This window comes from Mus caroli, unplaced genomic scaffold (assembly GCF_978045245.1).
Source record: "Mus caroli unplaced genomic scaffold, Mus_caroli_1 scaffold_2, whole genome shotgun sequence".
Lineage (NCBI taxonomy): Eukaryota > Metazoa > Chordata > Mammalia > Rodentia > Muridae > Mus > Mus caroli.
The window spans coordinates 156,209,337-156,232,508 of NW_028227257.1; the positions used below are offsets into that span (position 1 = coordinate 156,209,337).

The 23,172-nt window shown below is 50.1% G+C and overlaps 1 protein-coding gene across 4 annotated transcripts in view; it reads left to right on the top strand.

Moving 5' to 3' along the window:
* The first annotated feature begins 6,245 nt into the window (after positions 1 to 6,245).
* Cacna1b (calcium voltage-gated channel subunit alpha1 B) overlaps positions 6,246 to 23,172 on the top strand; it is a 171,745-nt gene continuing 154,818 nt past the window's right edge. For all 4 annotated transcript variants that reach the window (XM_085835123.1, XM_085835120.1, XM_085835122.1 and 1 more), the window contains exons 1-3: positions 6,246 to 6,651; positions 7,534 to 7,640; positions 10,981 to 11,120. In XM_085835123.1, the coding sequence (XP_085691249.1) occupies positions 6,369 to 6,651; positions 7,534 to 7,640; positions 10,981 to 11,120 (530 nt within the window). In that variant the 5' untranslated portion in view covers positions 6,246 to 6,368. The remainder of the gene's footprint in view (positions 6,652 to 7,533; positions 7,641 to 10,980; positions 11,121 to 23,172) is intronic.

Genomic DNA, 23,172 nt, shown 5'->3' on the forward strand with positions numbered 1-23,172 from the left:
AACCATTTAAAACCCAGGCTTCTCAAGGCTGACCTCCACCTGTCATGCCCATCCTAATGTCTCGGAGAAAGAGAAACAACGAAGACAAAGTCCTTGGCCTTCCCAATCAACCTACAACCCAAACCCCTCACACAATCCAGGCTTGGTCTGTTCCACAAAAGCAGACTGTCCCACGTACTGTGTCTCTTCTGTAGATCTGGCAGCACACCATCCTCCTGCCTCAGCAGCTCTCCTTTATGATGAATCAATCATCAGTATACAGGCCCAATGGCATCATTTATCACTAAAGAAAAACAAACAAACTTCAGTGAAACTATATCTGAAACTCTAGGTGAACCTCACAGGCTGAGCAGCCTGGCTAAAAACACAAGGTTCAGTGAGAGACCTTATGCCAAAAAATAAAGACTGTAGAGAGCAAGAGATCCCTGACATCAACCTCTCTCTTTGGTACACATGCAGCTGTTTACAACTGCTGTATACACCTCCTCAATATATGTATACACACACACACACACACACACACACACACACACAGAGCTTAGCTATATATCCCTATATATATGTAGAGATATACACACACATCTGTCTTAGGGATTTACTGCTGTGAACAGACACCATGACCAAGGCAACTCTTATAAGGACAGCATTTAATTGGGGCTGGCTTACAGGTTTAGAGGTTATCATCAAGGCACACGGTACAGGAGGAGCTGAGAGTTCTATATCTTCATCTGAAGGCTGCTAGCAGAATACTGGTTCCAGGCAGCTAGGATGAGGGTCTTAAAGCCCACACCCACAGTGACACACTTACTCCAACAGAGCCACACTTCCTAATAGTGCCACTCCCTGGCCCAAGCATATACAAACCACACTCCTGTGTGCAACTTCTCACTGCATTGGCGATTTACACGCCTGCTCTGGACAGTTCCTCACCGAATAAACTGTTTACACCCATGGTGGTCATTTCTTCACTGAACAGGCTATCTACACTACTGTGAGAACTTTTTAGGAAAATTGTCTGTGGCACTGTGAGTCCTTCCTCCACAAAGAAGTTATCGGTCCTGCTTTACATGTGACACAGTGACTGGTGTCCCTTTGTAGCGCACACTTTATAGAGATGACAGGTACTATGCTTTCCTTTGCATGTTTGCTCCCATCTCTCTGGGAAGCTGCTCACACAAGCCCAGTCCTGTCTTAGGGAGTGCTCTGTGTCCTCCTGGTCTACTAGATACTTGAGTCTTGTCTCTCACTGAGTCCCTTGGTAATGGTGACTCTGAGGCTGGTGGATAGAGTAGAAGGTACAACTATCAAGCTTTTTGTATGGTGCAGTGACACCTCAAGACAACATGAGTGTATTGTAGACATAGGCTACAAGCAGAGGAAGGAGCTAGAGCCAAAGGCAGAGAAAGGACAGAATAAAGGTTGCCTGATGGGCCAGCATATGTGTGTGTGCACGTGTGTGCGTGTGCGTGTGTATGTATGTATGTATCTGTATTTATGTGTGTATGTGTGTGTCCATGTGTATGTGTGCCTGCCTGTATGTATCTGTATGTATGAGTGTGTATGCGTGTGTATGTGCGTGTGTTTATCTGTGTGTATATGTGTATATGTACATGTGTATATATGTGTGTATGTATGTGTGTATGTGTGTCTGTCTGTATCTGTGTCTCTATGTATGTGTGTCTGATATGTGTGTCTGATATGTGTATGTGTGTATATGTGTGTGTATGTATGTATGTATGCATGTATGTGTGTGTCTGCATGTATGTGTGTGTATGTGTGTGTATGTATGTATGCATGCATGTATGTGTCTGCTTGTGTGTGTCCTGCCTTTACCCATTCTTTCCTCAGGTGCCTTCTGGCCACTGGATCAGGGTGATGTCATAGAGGAGAGGCTTAGGGACAGGCATGAGGTACAGCAGCGGGCTATGACCTGCCATCTGGACTTCTTTTGACATCTGTGCCAAATATCCTGTGATGAACAAGCTCTTCTCTGTTTCACTACAGAGCACAGCCACCCACACCATCCCTCAGGCCAAAAGCCAAGAGTCTCAACTTCCTTTCCTTTCTCTAGAATGTCCAACATATCCACAGTTCAGGTCAGTCTCCTCTAGACCAGCCATAGCCTTTTCTTCCTTTCTTCCTTTCTTCCTTTCTTCCTTTCTTCCTTCCTTCCTTCCTTCCTTCCTTCCTTCCTTCCTTCCTTCCTTCCTTCCTTCCTTCCTTCCTTCCTTCCTTTCTTTCTTTCTTTCTTTCTTTCTTTCTTTCTTTCTTTCTTTCTTTCTTTCTTTCTTTCTCTTTCTTTCTCTTTCTCTCTTTTTCTTTTTCTCTTTCTTTCTCTCTCTTTCTTCTTCTTCTTCTTCTTCTTCTTCTTCTTCTTCTTCTTCTTCTTCTTCTTCTTCTTCTTCTTCTTCTTCTTCTTCTTTTTTTTGAGACAGGGTCTTTCTATGTAGGCCTGGCTGTCTTGGAACTTGCTCTGTAGACCAGGCTGGCCTGGAACTCACAGAGACACCCACCTGCTTCTGCTTCCTGAGTGCTGGGATTAAAGTATGTGCCACTTCCTCTTGGCAAGTCACCAGTGTTGGTGACAGCTAGAGTCATCGAATGGTCTCCCTGCTACTCTCTGCAATAGGCCAGTTGGCAGCCCACACCACTTTAGCCTTCCCTATGACTGTTCAAAGAATGGAACCAGCCCTGATTGCCTTTGGTACATCTGAATAGCAGCTCTCAGGATGGTAGCTGCTCTGTCTGCTTAATGAAATTGAAGAGTTTAACTAGAAAAGTGAGAGCTCGCAATGCGGTGGCATGTTGTAGTTGCCAATTCCAATGTTCTGGGTTCCCAATGAAAGATATACATGTGCAACCTTATATTTTAATATGCCTTAAACAGGTCAATAGTTGGGCCACTCCCAAACCTCCATGTAGCTAACACCCTCCTCTGATATTCCTGAGTTATTACTTACTAAAATCTATATTCTATCTTTCCTGCCCTAGATCAAATTGGGAGCCCCTGGGGCTGCTCTTCCCCATGTCTTACTATTGCTATGCTCTCTCTTCTGCACCCCTCAGGCCTGGTTTTTACTCATGGCATAGTGGCTATCTTCTTCCCTTGGCCCCTTGCCTGGGAATCCTAAAGTCCTGCCTTTGTCTCCTTGCCCAGCCATTGGCCACCGGAAACTTTATTTACCAATTAAACCAACTGGGGTAAGGAACCCATAGTGTCTTATGTGCAGATTCTTGTGCAATTTTGGGGACCCTATTAACATAACACAAGCATTAGACCAAACCCACAACAGTGACCAAAGATTGTAGTTCCCCACATGTTTTGTGTCAAAACTTTTCTGGGAGTACGCAACACACTCTTCACCCAAAATAGGGATCTTAGGACAGACCCAAGTATGATGACTGCCACAGTCTAACCTGGTGACCCAATGAGTTTCTCACTTACAGGAGCAGAAGTGACTCAAAGACAGCTGCACCAAAGCCCACCTCAGCCTGGGTGACATCTCACAAAACTGGGAACCGGGAGCAACTGCAGGCAGCTCAACAGGATGGAGAAGATCCTTTCCAAGTGTCTCTGGCCTCAACCTCTTTCCCACAACTCAGCCTGTTCTTCTTCTAGGCAGCTGCTCTGGTCTTGGTCTTCGTAGCCTGGCATTTCTGAGAGTGACTCTCAGCTATGTTTATTACGTACTCTGACAGGAAGTCCAGTGAATCTGGTCAGTTTCAGCGATTTCCTAAAGCTATTTCAAGTTGTTTAATCTTCCTGCTTAAAGAGCTTCTCTGCTGGAAAGAATATTTCTATCTGGAGGAAACAATTACATAATGCCACAGGATGCCAGCTACTCGATCCTGGAGAGATAGGCAATTGATGATGTGGGCTGGGGAGGAGCCATAGTGGGTCCAGATCCAGGGCCATGAGATCCACGCAGACACACGTACCATACAATTAAAAGTAAAAATTATTTACCTTTTAAGAGACAGACTCTCACTACTTAGCTCTGCTTGATCTGGGACTTGCTGTGTAGACAAGGTTGAACTTGAATGAGGAGAAAGAGGAGGAAGAGAAGGACTAAGAGGAGGAGGAGGAAGAAGAGGAGGGGGAGGCAGTTGGATTCAAACTTACAGAGATCTGCCTGACTCTGCCACTGGAGTGCTGGTATTAAAGGAGTGTGCCATTATATCCAACCTCAAAAATATTTTTAAAATTTTAGCTTGAATTTTCTTGAGATTTTATTTCATGTGTATGAGTGTATGCCTGAATGTATGCTTGCATGTAGTGCCCTTGGTGGCTAAAAAGAGGGCATCAGATCTCCTGGGACTGGAGTTATAGACACTGTTAGCTGCCATATGGGCACTAGGAATTCAACTCCTGTCCTTTGGAAGAACAGCCAATGCTTTTACCTCTGAGCTATCTCTCCAATCCATCAAAAGTAAATCTCTAAAAAGTAAATGAATATGTTAAAGTGAAGGAAAATCCCTCCAAAAGTTTAAGAGTTTCTGAACAAAAATCTTTCATTATAAAAGAATATAATGAAGTAATTTAAAAAATATCCCATGCTTGATATGGTGAGTCATAAGGTAATAAGCATTAAAACAAAAAAAATGTATACAGTGATCATGGAAAAAAGGAAGATAAAGATTATTGTCTCAAAGTAGACTTTTACGTGAATTTAGAACTGTTTCATATAAGCTGCAGCTTGCCTCTGTTTTCCTAAGTGGCCCATAGACTGTCTCCCGCAGTCTAAGTTCTTTGTGTAGCCAGTGGAATCCTCTGGCAGATGAGTCAGATGCCAGCAAGGAGAGCACCCCACTTCCAGAAGTCTTATAGGTTTGGGTTTGTTTGCCTTACTTGGAAGCAACTCCCTAGGCGCTTTCAGGGATTAGCTTTTAGGCTGAAGGGTGTGGCTTTGCTTACAGTTTCAGAGGTTTCAGCCCATGGCTGTTTGTGGCACCATTGTTTTGAACCTGTGGGGAGTCAGAGTATCCTGCCAGAAAAGGTGGAGAAGTAGAGAGGAGGAAGGGAGGGAGGGAAGGAAATAGGAGAGTGAGAGACAGAGAGGATGGTACTTAGACCCATATAGCCTCCAACAGCTGCCCCTCACATACCCACTCCCCAGCTAGGTCTCACCTCTCCTTCCACAACCTCCCAGCAGCCCATTCACTTATGAATCCATCAACGGATTAATCCATTCATGAAGTCAGAGCCCTCTCATGACCCCAAAGCCCTCACTTTCTGATTACTGCTTCAGTGGGGACCAGGCCTTCAACATAACTAGTTTTGGGAGCAACATCTCAGATCCAAGCCACAGCAGGGCAGAAAGACCACCACCTTCCACACTCCTCACAGCACTGTGACCTGTCTTTGTTTATCTTCTGCAAGAGTGAAGAGGACCCTTTCTTCTCCTCTGCCATTCAAGTGTGATTTGGGGAGATGTCAATCTGAATGCTGTTAAGACCCACAAGCCACTCTGTACTCACGGTGCCCACTATCACTCATTAAGTGCTATATAGATGTTTGTTTCTACCTTTGGTAGGAAAATGTCAGCTGGGTAAAAGTGGAGTCTTGGGCGTGGCAAACAGGTGCACCACGAAGGCTCTGTCTTAATGTTTATAAAATGAAATGGCAGATCAAGGACTGTCAGAACTGAGATCTTGGAGCACCCTAGAGTCTTAGATGAACAGCTGCATTTAGAACTCTTGACAGGGTCCACTGCAAAACCCTCAGGGGCCAGGGATTTCAAAGCAGGGCATGAAAGAATTATATGTATATATCTATATCTGTTATATATATAAATAAATATAAATGGAGGGGCGACAATAGCCTCCGCTTCCGATGGCCAGCAGTGAGAGGGAGTGGCTGACGACATGGCTTCCGCAGGACAGGGGTGTGGACGCCAATAAGAACCTAGGTTGCAGCTTCTGGATGCTATAGACATCTCCCTACGGGGGAGGGTCTGTTCGGGTTCGAGGAGCGCGAGGGTACCCGGGGACCTCTCAGGCTGTTGAGCTGGGGAACCAGACGCAGCCAAAGCTTTGGGCGGCGCCCTGGGGGCACGCAGAGGCTCACGCTGCCTAAAGCTGGGCTCACGCAAGCAACTCAGCGTTCCCTGAGGACCGCCGCGGACTCCGGCGGGGGCGGCCGCGGGGGCGGGGTCTGTGGGGTTCGGGGGTGTGACTGACGCGGATTGGCTAGGCTTGGCCGCGTGACCGACCCCTTATAGGGCGTGGCGTGGGGCCGCGGCTCGGGTGCGGTAGCAGCTGGCGGGCGAGGTCCAGGCAGCTCGCTGCGGCTAGGCTAGGAGCCCTTGGCGCGCCGCGCCCTCGGTGCCGGGCCGCGGAGCCCGGGATGCTCGCGGCGCCCGGGAGTCATGGTCCGCTTCGGGGACGAGCTAGGCGGCCGCTATGGGGGCACCGGCGGCGGGGAGCGGGCTCGGGGCGGCGGGGCCGGCGGGGCGGGTGGCCCGGGCCAGGGGGGTCTGCCGCCGGGCCAGCGGGTCCTGTACAAGCAGTCCATTGCGCAGCGCGCACGGACCATGGCTCTGTACAACCCCATCCCAGTCAAGCAGAACTGCTTCACCGTCAACCGCTCGCTCTTCGTCTTCAGCGAGGACAACGTCGTCCGCAAATACGCTAAGCGCATCACCGAATGGCCATATCCTACGGGGGCCTGGCCGGGCGGGAACCGGCGGAGGTCAGGGGCCGGGGCGACATCGGTGTCCCCACGGCGGGTCCGGGAGGGGCGGCTAGGGCCTGGGCGGCAGCGCCCAGTGGCCATCTTTCTGGTGCTGGGAGGGGGTGCGACCTGGGAGAGACGCGTCGAGGACCCCACGGCTCAGCGAGGAGGAGCGGGGCGGGGCTTCTTGGGCGGTCTCCGAGTGCGTGCGTGCGTGGTTTAGGTGTGCGCGTGTGTGGTCGTGGAGGCCACGACGGACCAGGTGCACTCTGGGCGGAGCCCCTTCTGACCTGAGACTTGTCCCTTCGTGCACTTGGTCTTGGGCAGCCAGCTTGGGGCACACAGCGTGCGGCTGACCTGGAGGACACGGGAGGGCGAATCCGAGTCTATGCAGGTGTGAGCTCTGTGTGGTTGCAGGTCTGTGCGCGTGCTGACTGCAAGTGCCTGCGTTTGTGTGCGGGCATCCACGAGCCGGTGCTGCGCGTGCGTGTGGTAGGCATTCTTGGTACATTATGTTCATGTGCGGGTCTAGATACTTGTGGCTGTCTTTAGGTAGGGTTTGCGCCTGCGCAAGGCCCGCTTCTACTGCTTTGGGGGGCGATTGGAGGGTTCCCCCGTGGCGCTGGCAGGCCAGGCCAGGCAGCTGTCCGTGGTGCTGACGGCGTCCGAACTAATGAGGGGCTGGGCAACTGCAGAGGCCCCGCCTCTTGGCTGCCCCCAGAACTAGGGCGGGGAGCTGGGAAGACTAGCTCCGGTCCGCGGGAAGGTGGGTGTCGGCCAGCAGTACTCAGCTGCTGCACTGCGCAGTCCTCTTCTTCACTACCTCCGTAGCGCCTCCTAGCCAGTCCTTAACCCACACACGCCCTTCGAATACATGATCCTGGCTACCATCATCGCCAACTGCATTGTTCTGGCCCTGGAGCAGCACCTTCCTGATGGGGACAAGACTCCCATGTCTGAGCGACTAGTGAGTGCTGGCTGAGGGTCTGGGGCTTGAATGGGTGGGGGTAGTGGCATGTTGTCTGATGTACCTGAGCTAGACAGGTAGGGCCCTATCTTTTATCTGAGAGCCCTTTGACTCTGCCTCCAGTGCCAGGAAGGGGTGGCCAATTGAGTCTGATGAAAGACCAGGGAACCACACAGTTTGCCTTGTGTCTAAAGACACAAGGCTGCCCCTGCTCCCCATATGGTTCATTTGGGCATGCTATGCTAGCCTTGATTTCTAGACTTAAAATGAGAGAGGGGCATTTCTCTTGAAGAGAACAAGAGTATCAGGCTTTATGGGTAGTCCTGTGGCCAGCTGATCACCTTTCCCGCCGTGCTCGCTAAGGAAGCACTTCTTCCCAAATGTTCTGGATCCATATTTTCCTCTAGGATCCTGAAAGAGTTTCCTAGAACCCAGTGGTATCCATTTTGGGGATCAGGGGCCATACCGCTGGGATTATGACTCTTATGTAGGGAGAGGCAGGAATGAAGAGGCCTTCTGGCCTTTGGAGGTTTGAGGGGTAACACCACTTCACAGGTGAGAGGGCACAGCATCAGCCACAGCTCTTTCCTGCTGCCCCTTTGTCTCAGCTTAGCATGTGCTTGGTGTGACTGTGAGACCTGGCACAGTGGTGTGGCCTCTCTTCTCACTCTCTCCTGTAGTTTGGAAGAGGGGTGGCCATGAAGAAGAACCAACTAAGACATTATCTAGGATGGCTCCTTGGCATAAGAAGGCTGAGTGAAGCCGGGCGGTGGTGGCACATGCCTTTAATCCCAGCACTCAGGAGGCAGAGGCAGGCGGATTTCTGAGTTCGAGGTCAGCCTGGTCTACAAAGTGAGTTCCAGGACAGCCAGGGCTATACAGAGAAACCCTATCTCGAAAAAAACCAAAGAAAAAAAAAACAAAAACCAACCAACCAAACAAACAAAAAAAGAAGGTTGAGTGAGATTAGAGTGTAGGCTGGGAAGGAGTGTGTGTCCAGTCACATTTCAAGGTAGAGGATAAGAATTGGTTCCAGGGCACTTGTGGGCATGTCAAATAGTGCCTGTGTTTCTCTGGAATTCTGGCAGAGTAGGTCCTCAGCAAGCTCTATCCTTGTGATGAGCACCCATTCCAGAGGGCAGAAAGCAGAGTGAACTTGAAGGTTCATCAGGTTGCATATCACCAATGCCAGGCTGCAGGTAGTGATCAAGTCTTTAGGGAACTCTGGCAGGTATGGCCAAGAGGGTCACAGGATAGACCCAGGTCAGCTCAAGGAGGTCATGAGGCATCTTTTCATGGACCAGTCTGGTGTGAGGTTTTCTGAGTACCCGTGTTAGTATATCAGATTTGCTGGGTTGGTGATGGTGGGAGAACAAACAGTATGTGCCTGCTTTGGACCTATCCCGGCAAGCCAGGAAGTTCTCTGCTAACTCCAGTTTTGCTTTTATGCCCAGTCCTCAGAGGCTGTTAGGATGAACAAAAGAGAAATGGGTTTGGAAACCGGAACTACTGCTCACGTAGTAGGTAGAGGTTGTGTGGCGATGTTAGGACCCCTTAGTGTTTCCAGCCTTGCTTGAGGTGGGCTTCCTCATCTCTGGGGACTCTGCTTCATACTTACTTTTCTTCTATAGCTGCCTAAGCCTTGAGCTTGCAGCCCAGTGGCTCCCAGGCCATTGGCATACCCATCTTCCACCCCCTCAGCCTCAGTCATGGGTCTGCCTTATCGGAGCTGGGCAGAAGAACCTTGGGTGTGGCTTCCTTGCTGGTGGCCCTTCTTTTTTCTGACCAGGAGCCTTCTGTGAAGACCTTCTGAGGTCAGCTCCATCTTTGGTGTCAGCAACCCCTCCCCTTGAGGAATAAGACCCTTCCATCTGAACTCCCGGAGCCTCATTCCTGTCATGAGCCAACATTAGGAGGCAGGACAGGAGCAGTAGGCCATCATGGAAGCTTAGTTTCTAGGCCCGTCAGATGGCGCTCCCTCTCACACGCTCACTCATACTCATAGGCACCCCCTGTTCCAAACTCCAGGGCCATGGGTGGCCATGGCTTATAGAAGTTTTGGGGCCTGGCTCCCTGCGGGCAAGAGACAAAGGGTAAGCTAAGGTGTTGGCAAGGCCCCTCGAGGGCCAGACTTCTTGGAGAAAGGCTTCTGCCGAAGAAGTCAGTGGCCCTGTCTCATCTGGCAGCTCTTTGGACCACTAGGCCACATGCCCAGTCTTTCTTCATGGGGCGTAGTGGCTCTGAGAAGCAGTTTTTGCTGGAGCTGGTCCTAGGGACCAGTCCTCGTGTGAGCAGACTCTGGGAGCTGGGTGCGTTCTTATCATTTCTTCCTCTGTTTAAAGCTGCTACACCAGAGTGTAGTGAGTGAATCATGCTAAGTCCCCTTGCCCAGCTCCCTCAACCTCTCTGCTCTCCTCCCCTTACACATGGTGTTCCTAATACATGCGTGGTCAGGTAACACCCTTCTCCCCAACTTCATATCTGGCAGGTTTTGGCTAAGAAGCAGACTTAGGGATGTCACTAGAGTCTCCATCTTCGTTCCTTTGATCCCGTTGTTTTCTCCAAAAATAACCTTTCCGTAGACTCTAGCCATACCTTTGTTGCCATACCTTTGTTGAGGTTGCCTGAGCCTTGGTGCCTCTGGATTCCTGGGGTTGCACTCACCTCTCAGCCTCCTGCCTGCCCTCTGGTCTCCACAGATACCACCGCTATAGAATCCTAATGCTGGAGATTTTCCTTTCTCTTTTTCCCCTGTCAGGATTTGCGTGTTCTGCTTGTCCATGTGCATTGCATGTATGAATGAGTCCCTAAGCAAAGTCCAAGCTTTCCAGATGACCGGCATAGTGGCCGAATGGAGATGGCTGCTGGGTTTACCTGTCATCTCTGCCCTGTTGCTCCCTCTCTGTGCCTTTGTGCTCTTAGGATAGAGAAGACTTCTTTGTATAGAATGGGTTGCTATAGTTAATACAAGGATTTGATTTACAGGCATCTCCAAAGAGCATTGTCCCTACCTTTTTAAAACCTCCTTCAGTAAAGTCTGCCCCATGATTCTGACAGGACAGTCCTGGGTGACCTGTGAGTGAAGCAGAAGCTGGGTTGACAGAGCAGAGGCTTAAGGACTCTCAGACATAATCGGGACACTTTTGCCACGCTAACAAATGGCAGGTCATATTCTGAGCCATGTCAGATGAGCACACTCAGGCTAGTGGGAGCACTGCATGTTGGGGAAGTGTCTGGCAGGTTAGCCTTGGGATAGTAGGTATGGTCATCAGTCAGGAGCTGCTGCCAAGCCACTTTTCTGAGGGGACAGAGGTGAACGCTGACTTGTGCTCTTCCTCAGGATGACACGGAGCCTTACTTCATCGGGATCTTTTGCTTCGAGGCGGGCATCAAGATCATAGCCCTGGGCTTTGTTTTCCACAAGGGCTCCTACCTTCGGAACGGCTGGAACGTCATGGACTTCGTGGTGGTCCTCACGGGGTAAGTGGGCCAAGGCTGAGTGCACTTGTGTGTGTGCTGCCTTGCTGTGGGGCAGAGGCGGCAGAAATGTCCATGTTGATACCCAGTGCCTTGACTCCGAATGTACTACTGGGTAAATGGGATTGCTTCTCCCCTCTAAGTAACACAGGCGCGTCTGTTCCCATCTGCTCGCTGTAACTTCTGCTGTGAGTGCTGTGTTTGTGTTTGTAACATGTTTTCCCAAGGGCTCACTCCTAGTAGCCTCTCTGGCAGAGCTTGCTTTCAGATCCCAAAAGCAAGGTGGTCACTGGGCACCACGGATGGGGTGACGGGCAAGTGAGGGGCTTCTTTGAGGAAGGCTTTTATCCATCTTGGAGGAACATGTGGAATCTGAGCCACTTCCTGTCTGAGGAGCTGTCTCCCCCATAGCTCTGTGCTGTCCCGTGGTGTGAGGCTGCATACTTATTCCTGGTTCTTGCCCTGGTAATGCTCTTTGTTTTAGATTTATTTAATGAGTGAGTCTTTTCACTTGGTTTTGTTTTGTTTTGTTTTTTGTTTTTTTCGAGACAGGGTTTCTCTGTATAGCCCTGGCTGTCCTGGAACTCACTTTGTAGGCCAGGCTGGCCTGGAACTCAGAAATCCGCCTGCCTCTGCCTCCCAAGTGTTGGAATTAAAGGTGTGTGCCACCACCGCTCGGCTGTGTTTTCTCTTGTATATGTACATGTGCCTGGTGCCCTCAGAGGTCAGAAGAGGGCATGAGGTCCTCTGCAACTGGATGGCCATGTGTGTGCTAGAAACTGAACCAGGGCTCTCTGCTAGAGCAGCAAGTGCTCTTAACTGCTGACCCATCTCTCCAGTCCCTGTGTCCCCAGTGTGTTTAGTCACAATGTACGCCCACTGCTTCCTCACATCAGCACTTCCTTAGAATGACCAAAATAAAACTCCCCATTGCCCAGGAGCTCAGGAAGCCAGTGTGTGGCCCATCCCCAAGCCACCTCAATTGATTTATCTGCTCAGTGGGCGCTGTACATCTTTTATCTGCCCAGTGGGCGCTGTACATCTTTCTTCTGGTGTTCTGCTGGAGGTTGAGGACTGTGGAGCTGCTGTGCTGGGAACAGAGGCTGTGGTTGGGATGATGGGTGCTCGCACAGAGCCTGTGGCTTCCCCAGAGGTTCCATCCTGTCTGGGGATGGCAGTGTCATCTTCCCTTGGGCCTTGTGCTTGGAGACTAAGTGCCCAGATTGGGACGCAGGGAGCTGGTCCATGATAGGTGGGAGCCCTTTTTAAACATGAGTTGGTGTGGTTCTATCTCCTCTGACCACTGACCTCCAAGGAGTCCTGGTGCATGTGGGTGTGGGGGAGGGGGTTGCGCAGTTGGAGAGCAGGAGAGAGGTGACTGGGAAGCCTGGGTCTGGGGCTTCAGTCATCATGGGTCCCAGGTTTTGAGGCATAAAGGAAGTTGGGTAATGACCTCAGGGCTCTAAAGTAAGGTGCACAGAGACATGGGGGTCTGCTCTCTGTCTTTGCGCTGTAGCTTGTTGAGGCAGGGAAGTTGTCTCCTAGAACTGTCTGGTATGCTCAGAGAATTTAGTATGTTGGTGACCTCGGTGCCTCCCATGTGATGGCAATCTTTGCACACTTCTGTGGATTGCTTGTTCCAAAGCAGGCGTGTGTTGACATAGCATTCATGGGAAGCCCTCTAAGGTTTAATGGAGACTTGCTTTCCACTGATGACCTAAGTGAAGAATCACTTGGGGTTGGTGAACAGTGTGGCCCCTGTGGGTTGGGTGTTCCCCACATCCAGGGTTACTACCTGGGGCGTCCAGGAGTAACTACAGCTGTTTACAGCTCTCTTCCCTTGAGATCAAGTCCCTGAAGACAGGTGGCATCTTATTTTTCAGAGTGTCCCTTGAGCCTGTGTTAGGGCAGACTTCTGGGAGGGTGCAGTGTGTGGTGGCCAAGCTGATGAATGTTTAGAGGACAGGCTGACAAGGAATGCTTGACCCTGTTACTCGAATCTTTTACTCAGGTTTAGGCTGCCAGGAGATAGGAGACCAGGAGGGACACCTGAGTTCCCCACGCAACCCTTGCCTATAGGACCCCTAGATCATCCAGAACTCTGAACCTACGAGAGGCCTGGGGGGTGGGGAACACAGTCCATTGCTCGGTGGTTTCAGACAGGAATGCTGACCTTCCTGTGAATGCTTGAGTGAAGATGTTAGGTCCACTGAAAGGAAGGCAGGACTGTCTTACTTTGGTCTTGGAGAAGATCCCTTTGTCCATTTTCTGTATATCTCCTTCTCTGCCTCTTAAACAGCAGCCTTCTCTTCTCCTCTCTTCTACTCCCCCTTCTGCTTCCTTTACTTTCCTGGGTTGCCCAGCTCATCTCAACCTCGTGTTCCATTTCTGCCCTCTGCCTTTTGTGTTTGCAAGAAAGTTGGCTCTGGTGTCCTGGTTTGAGGCTTCTCCCTTTGCATTGAATTCCTTGATATAGTGCCAAGTTTTGGGGAACCCTTCAGATGGAAGGGAGATGCATGTCTCATGGAGGCCTACATGTAGGACCTGCTAGCAGTTGCTCGGATGCTCCTGTAGGACCCGCATGTGCCTCTGTTTGTGGGAGGTTTTGGTGGGAAACCCAGGGAAGAACCCATCTCTAACCCTCCTGCGCTGAGGTCCCTATGGCAGGGTATATGTGGAGGTGTGGCACCTTCTTGTTACTTTCTTGTTATTTTGTTGTTTTAATTAAGCTTTGTTTAATTGGTGCTTAGAAGGTTAGAAGCTCAGAGGGGAAAGGCAGACAGCACCCTGGCCTGTTGCCTAGTGAAGCCAGGCATATCCCCAAGTGGCCAGCAGGGGTCTCTCTTCTCCTGATGTTGGTAGAGGTTGTGAGATGTCTGGGCAGGGGTAGGTAATGGAGTTGTGCCCTTTACCCCCAATCCCTCAGAGAAGCCAAGGCTGGGTGCCTGCTGTTCTCTTCCTTGCTTCCCTCTCAGGTGTCTTGTTATCTGCATCAGTGTATATGGTGCAAGGGCTGTGATCAGCTAGGTATGCTGGGCGCTGGTTGCTCTGAGGCATAGGTAGGATCTGGTTTTGGGTCCTATATAGTTCAAAGGGATGCTTCTGGGACTCTGGGGGTTATGAGAGATGTTGAAAGCTTCCAGGCATTGAGACTGACCTGTGGGATGTCTGCCTGTTCCCAGAGAGTCTGGCCCCTCAGCTAGGAGTCCTGGTCCTCACTGGACCAGCCCATGGATTGCCACCCAGACTCTTGTCCCTTTGTGGCATGGGACAGGGCCTCAACCTTTTAATATGGACTCTGCCTTCCTAGTAGGAGAATGGCTCCCTTTCTGGTCCTCCAGCTGACTGTAAGGACAGGGGCAGGCTTCCATGCCCGCCTTCTTTTCTAAGCACACTTCTCTCTGCATAGTGGCATGAGCAGGGCCCAGAATTGCCCTAGTTGGGATCCTAGTTGGAAGAGGACAGAAAGAGCCACCATCCCAACACAGCCAGAGGCCATCTGAAAGCTGTGCCCTGCTCCTATCCAGCCTGTTCACCCCATTCCCATCCATAACACACCCACCCGTTAACTTCATTTCCTTGAGCATTTGATCTTCCTTCTGCTGACACTGTTCATTAATCCATTATCCATTATCCTTAACCCATTTTCAGCCATTCATCACTTACACACCCAGTGTTTGCCAAATGGTATGAGTGCAGGGACAGAACTACTGAGCCCCTTTCTGTGAGCAGAGACCAGGCATCTTGCCCAGCCTATTTCTTGTCAGTCTATGTAATCTTGTACCTGGATGGTACTTCGAGATGCTGCAGTCACTGACTCTGGGCTTCCACTTCCTAGACTGTAGCCACAGCACGTCTGCATCCTGGCTAGGTCACGGAGCTTCTTGGCATGGACCAACTTAACGTGTCCAGGAAGGACTGAATAACCTTGGTCTTGGTGGGAAAGTGGGTTGGGAGTACATAGGTCATGTTTTGTGTAGGCAGTCAGAGAAGGCTTCAGGTTTGGGAGGGCATGAGTGAGCCTCAAGGCTTAAGGATACTTGATGTCTGGGAAGAGCTGTGGCTAACCAAGAGTGTAGCATACAGCCAACAGGATCCCCAGGGATGAGAGAAGCCATCTTGGACTGCACTCTGGTGCCCATAGCTATGGGCTGTCTGGGCAAGTGATGTAGATGTGCACTTGTGTGCAGTTAGGGGTTCATACAGAGTATGTTCTGCACCACAAAGCTGATGTTGGAGGGGAAGTATATGATATGGCCTGAAGTGCATCAGGTGTGTGGAGGAGTGAGCCTGCTGGGCATGGAGGCCTTGTGGTGGAACCCGTTAAATAAAAATAATGTTCATTGCTTAGGGTGCTTCATAGCAAAACAGAGATAAATAAAGTTGGTTGATTTGGTCAGGGGATGGAGGGCCAGAGTGCCTGCCGCATTAGGCTGCTTACAGCCTACCTGAACATTGGTGGGAAGGTCCAGGAGAAATTGATGCAGAGAAGGCCAGCCTTGGAGTCTGAGTGAAGACATGTCCAGGTCCCTGGTCAACGTATTGGTCTGTCCAATGGAAATGAGTGTCTGGGAGCTGAAGTTGGTGTGCTGAGGTGGGCTGAGGTGGTTGGCGACAGACTGTTCCCACTGAATTTGGGAGCAAGAGCATCAGCTAGTATGTGTGAAGATGAGGGGCGAGATCCAGGAGACAGATATAGGAGACGGATGTAGGGCAGAGCAAAGATAGGGGGCTGAGAGAGGGAGAGCAAGCGAATAAGGGGGCCACTTGAGCTGCACCCCAGCCTGTCCCTCCCAGGCCTTCCTCTTTACTGTCTGCCATCGCCTTGCTTGGTCATCTGGAAGGTATTTGCTGCAGACACCTTGCATTCCTCACTGTTTAGGTCTCTGGGGACACAGAGGTGACCGAATAGATTCTTGCCCTTCTGCAGGCCATGTTTGTCTGGATACATAAAACAAACTGTCCCTTTGCCCTTGGAGAGAGGGACGCTCAAAGTAATGCCGTGACTGTCTCTCACTGGTGTCTGGAGATCTTTGAGAGACAGTTTTGGTGAATATCAGGGAAGGGGATGTAGAGACAAGGGCCATCCGTGGTCTGGGGGCAGGGCAATCAAGTCGGGCTGTCACTGGGCACAGGAAGAAAAGCAGACAGTTGAGAATGAGGGTACTGGGGGCAGTCTCAGCCCAGGTAGAGGCTAAAGGGCCAGGCCTCAAAGCATTCAAGAGGCATACTGAGAAGGCAGAGTCTACAGGAGCCTCTGGTGTCTTTCAAACCTGACACCCACTTCTGTAGGCTGTTGTGGTCTCTGAGCTCCCCTTGGTGCCCATCATCTCTATGGTGCCCTGGCCCCATCTCCCATCACGGCATCCTTTCTTCCAGAATCCACAGAAAAACCCTGCTATAGCCTTTGGCCTAGAGGACTTAAATCCACAGTAACAAAGATGCCTGCACCTTTGCTGTGGCCTAGTCTGCTCCTGTTCCTTCCCCTTATGGCCTATGGAGATACAAAGAAACACATCTTGGCTCAGGCAGGTGGTTCCCTGGGGAGCATTTCCAACCACAGCGTCTCATTTTACTTCCAATTAAACCGAGATTCCTTTCCAGGACATGTAATTAGAGCGCAGGCTCCTCTCTCTGGACTCATCTCCTATGGGGAGAGGAGGAGTGTGGGCTGTCTCATTGAGAGGGAAAGTGGACAGTGAGTTTAGAGGCAGACATGGCCAGCACAGACTCTGAACTTAGGGCTCAGCTGCTGGTGTCTAATGGCCTTTAGGGTGATTTGGGAGGTGTTCCTCCTGGGCTGGGAAGGCACAGGAAGCCAGGGACAGAATAAATGGATGAGCACGGTGGACATCTGTCACAGGCAGGGAGACAGTGCTTAGGGAATGCTGTGCCTGGCATCAAGTGAACCAAGACATATCTGAACAGGGTACAGAGATGTGGTATGACAGTGACAGAGTGTCTAGCAGCTCCACACAAGGGGCAGTTCTCTACTTCCTAGTATTTCTTCTGTGGCTCTGCAGGGAGTGGGGGCATGGGATGGCCTCTGGTGCTGGTCAAGTTGAGGTTCACTCGACTCCCCTTTCCTTCCTACATTCAGGGCTCTGATTATCTGCTTCCCCCCCCCCCCCCCCCCCCCCCGTGTGGCTGGAGCAGTGAGGGTTAGGAGTTCAGTTCTGAGAGGTAGTCTCTTTAGCGCCATGGAAGGAAGCCTTTGATCCTTCTCTCCTGAGGTCAGGTGTACCTTCCTCCAGGTAGCATCTCCAGGACTTTATTGAAGACTCAGGGGTTCTGTGACATCTGAGAACTTGCCGGACATAGGACATAGGGAAGCCTCCGGTACCGTGAGGCAAGGCCTCTGCTCCTGAGCAGCTCTATAAAGGTTGCCATGTGAATGTGGCACTGGATGAGGGAGGTGACATGTGGGTCCAGCATTGGTATGCACATTGCAGATCACAGATGCCCTGTCTTGATAGTGGACTCTCACTGGCCGCATGTCCCTGGGACAGCCCTAGAGCCCTGTGCTGCTTACATAAAGCCCTAGGGATGCCCTGCTTTAATGAGTGGCACCCAGCCTCCCGCCTTGACACACACCCCTGCAAGTGGGTATTTATAGAGGACCTAGCTCACTCTCTGTTGACTCCCTCCCCCTCCCCTCACTTCTTCTTTTGCTTCAGGACTCTACACTTCTGGGTCATGAACACGGGCCCTTCTCAGGGACAGTCCCCACTGATTTGTGTTCCCCTAGCTGAAGTAGCTTCTTAGACCCTGTTAGTTATTTCTAGGGTCTAAGAGTCCTTGTGTATTTCTAGGTTACGGATGGCCCCTGGGAAAAATGAATCCTAAAAACTTGCATTACATGAATGCAGAGTGAGGCCTTCTTGATGAGTGGGGCATGAGTTGGGCTGTGTGAACTTGAGGCTGTATACATCCTGGTGGCTGTGCAAAGCCCACCTGCGTCTGTGCTAGACAGGTGAATGGTGGGAGGTGTTCCTGAAATCCACTAACCACTGACTTAAGGTGGAGAGCATCCATGGAAACGGATATGCTTCCAGTTGCTTCTTGCCATTGCTGGCCACCACCTTCCAATTGCCCATCTGTAGGAAAGGGAATTTTAGGCCTTAGGACATATGCCCACCACCCGCTGTTCCTCATACCTTCCAAGTCCTCTCAAATTATTCAAATGAAACCAGAAGTCTCTAGGTAGTCAGCATCCAGGGTACTCAGCCAAGAAACGTGCATGTTCCCATCATATCCCCTCACACCCAGCCACTGCAGCTTAGAGGTCAGGAACTTCTTGGGAAAGGGGATATGCACTTATAAAACCTACCGTCATGGGTGTCCAGGCTGGTGGGGGACCACAGAATACAATGAATTGTATTGGGACACAGAATGGACCCAGGGTGCTGGAGACTTCCCTGTGTGCTATGATCTGGGCCTATAGCACCCAGCAAGGGCCTGACACAAGGCCAGAAGGTGTCAGACAAAGGAGTAAGGGTTGGGTGCAACATGACCCTTTCACAGATCGGGCCAGTATAGGCCTGGCCAGGATTTTGAGATGGGCTCTAAACTAGTTGTCACTATTTAGGAGGGAAGGGCCTTATAAAACCCAAGTCTCCATCTCAAATAGACATCCCAATTCTGCCTGGTAGTCTCTGCTGTTCGAACTCACTACCGTTGCCCTGTTATGGTTGGCATTTCCTTGATAGGCTCAGGCACCGGTGCTCTGGCACGGAAGCCCTTGTGTGCTGTGCTGTGTCCAGGCCAGTGATGTAACCTGAGGCAGCTGGTGCTGCATCCTGTGGAGTCACAGGATGTTACAGGAGTTTAAATTCACCTCCCAGTGAAGGTGGCACTTGTGAGCAAAGTATAGTGAACTCACCAGCTTCACTCCTTTCTGCTCAACATCCCTCTTCACACTGGAGGCCAGAGCTGTGATTCACACTGAGCTGAGAATGATTGCTGATGACTTCTCTCTGTTACTAGGCTTGGAGCTAGTCCCTGGACAGAGAGCAGGGTGGCAGGCGCCTCCTGCTCAGCCTGGATCCTTTGATGGTTATCAGAGCTTCCCGTTTCCTGGGCTTCCATGTGCTGCTCTCCATCCTGTGGAGCATCACCTGGTGTTTTGTTTTGCAGTATAGCCAGCCAGAGTCCCTGCAGGTCACATAGCTACTCCTGTAGTTAATCTTGTGACACTTACTCTCTGCTCACGTTCCTCCCTCATTGCTATCACATCAAAGCCAATAGGCCTGGGGTAGGGTTCATTCTGAAATTCACATCCACTACCACAGAAACCATCTCTTGGTTTCTCAGAGCCTGGAAACCCTTTGGGAAGGATCATGTGCCCCTGGCTGGCCGAGGAGGCAGTGCCAGAGTCCATGTGGAATGGGCTTGTGCTATATCGCCACCTTCTCTTCTCCAGAGCTGGCTGCAGTCCCAACTCTCACATTCACTGTGTTACCAGGGCCATGTGTGTGCATGTACGGCATGTATAACAAAGCTGCACATAGGCTGGGCAGTTTTGGCTCAACTGTACTCTTGCCTGTTCTAGAGGGTGGAAGCGGATGCTGCTCTAGACCCCCTGGTATCCTGGGCTAGCCTGATCTCCTAGTGCCTTGAGGCCCTAGGAGCACTAGGGAGTACTTCGTTAGCCCTTGCTCCAGGCCTCTCCTGATGCCTGCCTTGCATTTCCCTCCTGTTAGCCACTGAACCCAGAAGAGGCTGAGGATGGGGAGGTGGGAAAGGCCTTGGAGTGTGTGGTCTGAGGGTAGTGTGTTGTCTAAGGTGTAGTCCTTGGTTCCAATTTTTCTCAGCATCTGTCTCAGACCCCTAGCTCAGGAAGTAGTATTGCTCCCTGGTGGGTAGGAGGCCAGAGCTAGCTTCCTTTTCTGCTTACAGCCCTAATCAGTATGAAGGAAGTGGCTGGCTCTTGTCCACAGATGGGCAGACAGGAGGGGCCCGATGTTTTAACTGGGAGTGGTTGACATGTGAATTTCCATAGATTCAGCAGACTTACACTGGTATACACTGGTAGATCAGAGCCGGAAGGAAAAGGGATGTGGCCCTGTGGACCAGGTGAGCTCAATGGGCTGGGCACTATGAGCTCCGAAGTGTGTGTGTATGGTATATATACAGTATATATAGTTATATATATAGTTATATATGCATATATGTGTATATATATTCATAATAGTATGGAGGAGCATTGTATCCTTACCAGCATTCCCCAGTGACAACACCTCACAAATACAATACAGTACAGTCCAGTACAATACAATACATTACCACAGGTAAGATGACGAATTTCCAATTCCCAGGGGAACTCTCACAGTGCCCTTCTGTAGCCCTGCAGAGTTACCGCATCCTCACCCCACCCCCATGTCTGGCAGCCACTAATACTTCCTGTACTTCTGTGATTTCGCCGTTTCAAGAATATTACATGAGTGGTATATACCTTCAGGGCTTTTTTCCCCTCCACTGAGCACAATCCTTTGCAGATGATGTAACAATGACCATTTGCTTCTTTCATGGCTAAATTCAGGCATTGCCTCGAAGATGTTCTGCTCTGGTTTCGAGCAACAACAATGAAGTACATTTTTGCAATAAAGCAAGTTAGGACTTGTTATTGCCATAATGCATATAAAAGATATACATTGTACCTACTATATTAAGTATACTCCTTGCTTAAATTATTGAGCCTTTTTGTTGAGATCTTTCTGTTGGTGGCAGCTGAGGAAGAAAGTGGTGCCTGGTGGGTTTCCTAAGACAACAGTGAAGTTGGCCTTGTAATAAACTCTTCTTTTCACGTTCTCTCCAGTCTGCAGTGCTGCTTGATAGCGTGCTGCATGACAGCATGGTGGAACGTCTTTTAGAATTGAGGTTGGTCCTCTTACATTGCCGCAGCTCTGTCAACGAATTCCTGTTATGCTGTGGAGTGCAAACTATTTGTTGTCAATCGTATCCACCATTTCACCAGGAGCAGGAAACGGCCTCAGGTCACGACTTGCCACCTTAGGAAATGACTTTGTATAGCCATTTGTAAGACGAAGCTTGGTGTCTGTTCAGGAGGTGACAGTGACTCAGAGTCTTCAGGTCCTATTTCTAACTCTAGGTTTCTTGCTAGTCCTCTGCTAGTCTTTAGACCCTCAAGTTCCCCGTGAAGGTTAACGTCTTCCAGCGAGTGTGTGTGTGTGTGTTTCGATAGATCCACCCCAAGTTACCAATGCTCCTACTGCTTAGTGCAGTGAGTCCCCAGGAGTCTGAATGTCTGTTCCCCAGGTTTATCAGACAAGTATCCATGGTGGAATAATTACTTAATTTGTGAGTTACAGAATGGCTGTTGACTTAGGAGGCTGGAAAACAATATTCATCTTATTTAAGATCTACATCACAGCTCTTTAGCTACCAAGTGTGTTGTCAGTGGATGTAATATTTAACCCAATCTTTGTCTTTGAGCAGTAAGCCTCCACAGCGGGCCCTGTGGTCAGTAAAGCATACTGTGAATAGGTGTGTGGTCAGTCAAGCTCTGTTTCATGGAGCAGACCTAGTGTAAGTTTTAAGGCCCAAGGATTTTAGAACGGCAAATAAGCAGAGGCTTCAACTTCCACTTCTGTCTGTGTCAGTACCCAGTGTAGTCAGCCTGCCCCATCTTTATGAAAATGCCAGTCTTCGGTGGCTTCATCTGCCTAGGAAGCTACTGGTGCAATAACATAGATGTTTTAGAGAAGCCAGCTCAATCCGTTACCTCAGCGGGACGTCCCTTGACAGGACTTCCTGGGTTGCTTGCTTATGTGGTTACAACCGCACCCACCTGCTGCTTCCGTTTGTGTTTGTGTTCTAGCCTTGGGCTTTGAGAGAGGTTGTACTCTGCTCTGAATTAGGTGGCACTTCATCCTTGTCAGCAGTAGGCTGAGCTTTTCCTTACATGCATGGTCATTAGACTTCCAGAACTTTCTTTTGATTGACAGCATGGCTGTTTAGAGTGAGAGGCCATTTAGCCCGACTCGGTGTCTGGCTCACTTTCCTCACTAAGTGCCATCATTGCTAATTTCCAAGTGAAGGCAAGAGATACACAATTCTCCTTTTCACTTGGACATTCTGAGGTCATTGTAGGGTCACTGTTAATTTTAATATTGCTGTGTCTCAGATTAGAGAGGTCCAAGGCAAGAGGCAAGATGGGGAATTTGCTGATTGGTGAAGCGATCATGTTATAACACTTATTAAATTTCTTGTCCTGTGTGTGGAATTATGTGTCTTACCATGAATGTTGCTCCCAAACAAGTGCAGTGAAAGTGTCAGAGATCAGCTCACAAATACAGGGCTGTGTCCCTGGGGCTGGGCAGTACTGTGGTCGTTTTGATACAGATTGCTTACCTGAGGCCCTCGGAGGAGAGCTCTGTTGGTCCTTTGCCTTGGGGGGCTTGTGCCGTTCCTCCTGTCTGCTGTCCAAAGTAGAGCTGTCCATCAGTTGCTAAGGGTGGGTCCTGATGCAGTAGCCACCTCTGAGTTCTCACACTCCTGCAGGTAAACTCACCATTCATCAGGCTGAACTTAGAAGCATCTTTTCTTTGGTTTGTTGGTGCCCGGTCTGAGGTGAATAGATGTTTTTATATTTTCCCATTAAAATCATGCAACACAGGTCACCATAGCAAATTAGCAAGAATGTTCCTAAGTTGTGGCAAAAGACAAAAGCAAGAAAATGTTGTTGAAGTGGCTCAGCACACTTGATGTACATGTTTTATACAAACAGTGTCTGAAGTACAGTAAAGTGCAGCTCAAGGGATGCCAGTTTGTCTCACCATCTCCCTGTGGAAAGTTTCCATACAGCTTCAAATATAGTTTCTGTGTGTATGTGTGTGTATGTTTCTGTGTGTCTCTCAGAGTGTGTCTGTGCATCTCTGTGTGCGTCTCTGAGTGTGTGTTCGTGTGTGTGTGTGTGTGTGTGTCTCAGTGTGTGTCCGTGCATCTCTGTGTGTGTCTCTGTGTGTGTGTCTGTGTGTGTGTGTGTCTCTCTCTCTGTGTCTCTGTGTGTATCTGTGTGTGTGTGTCTGTGTGT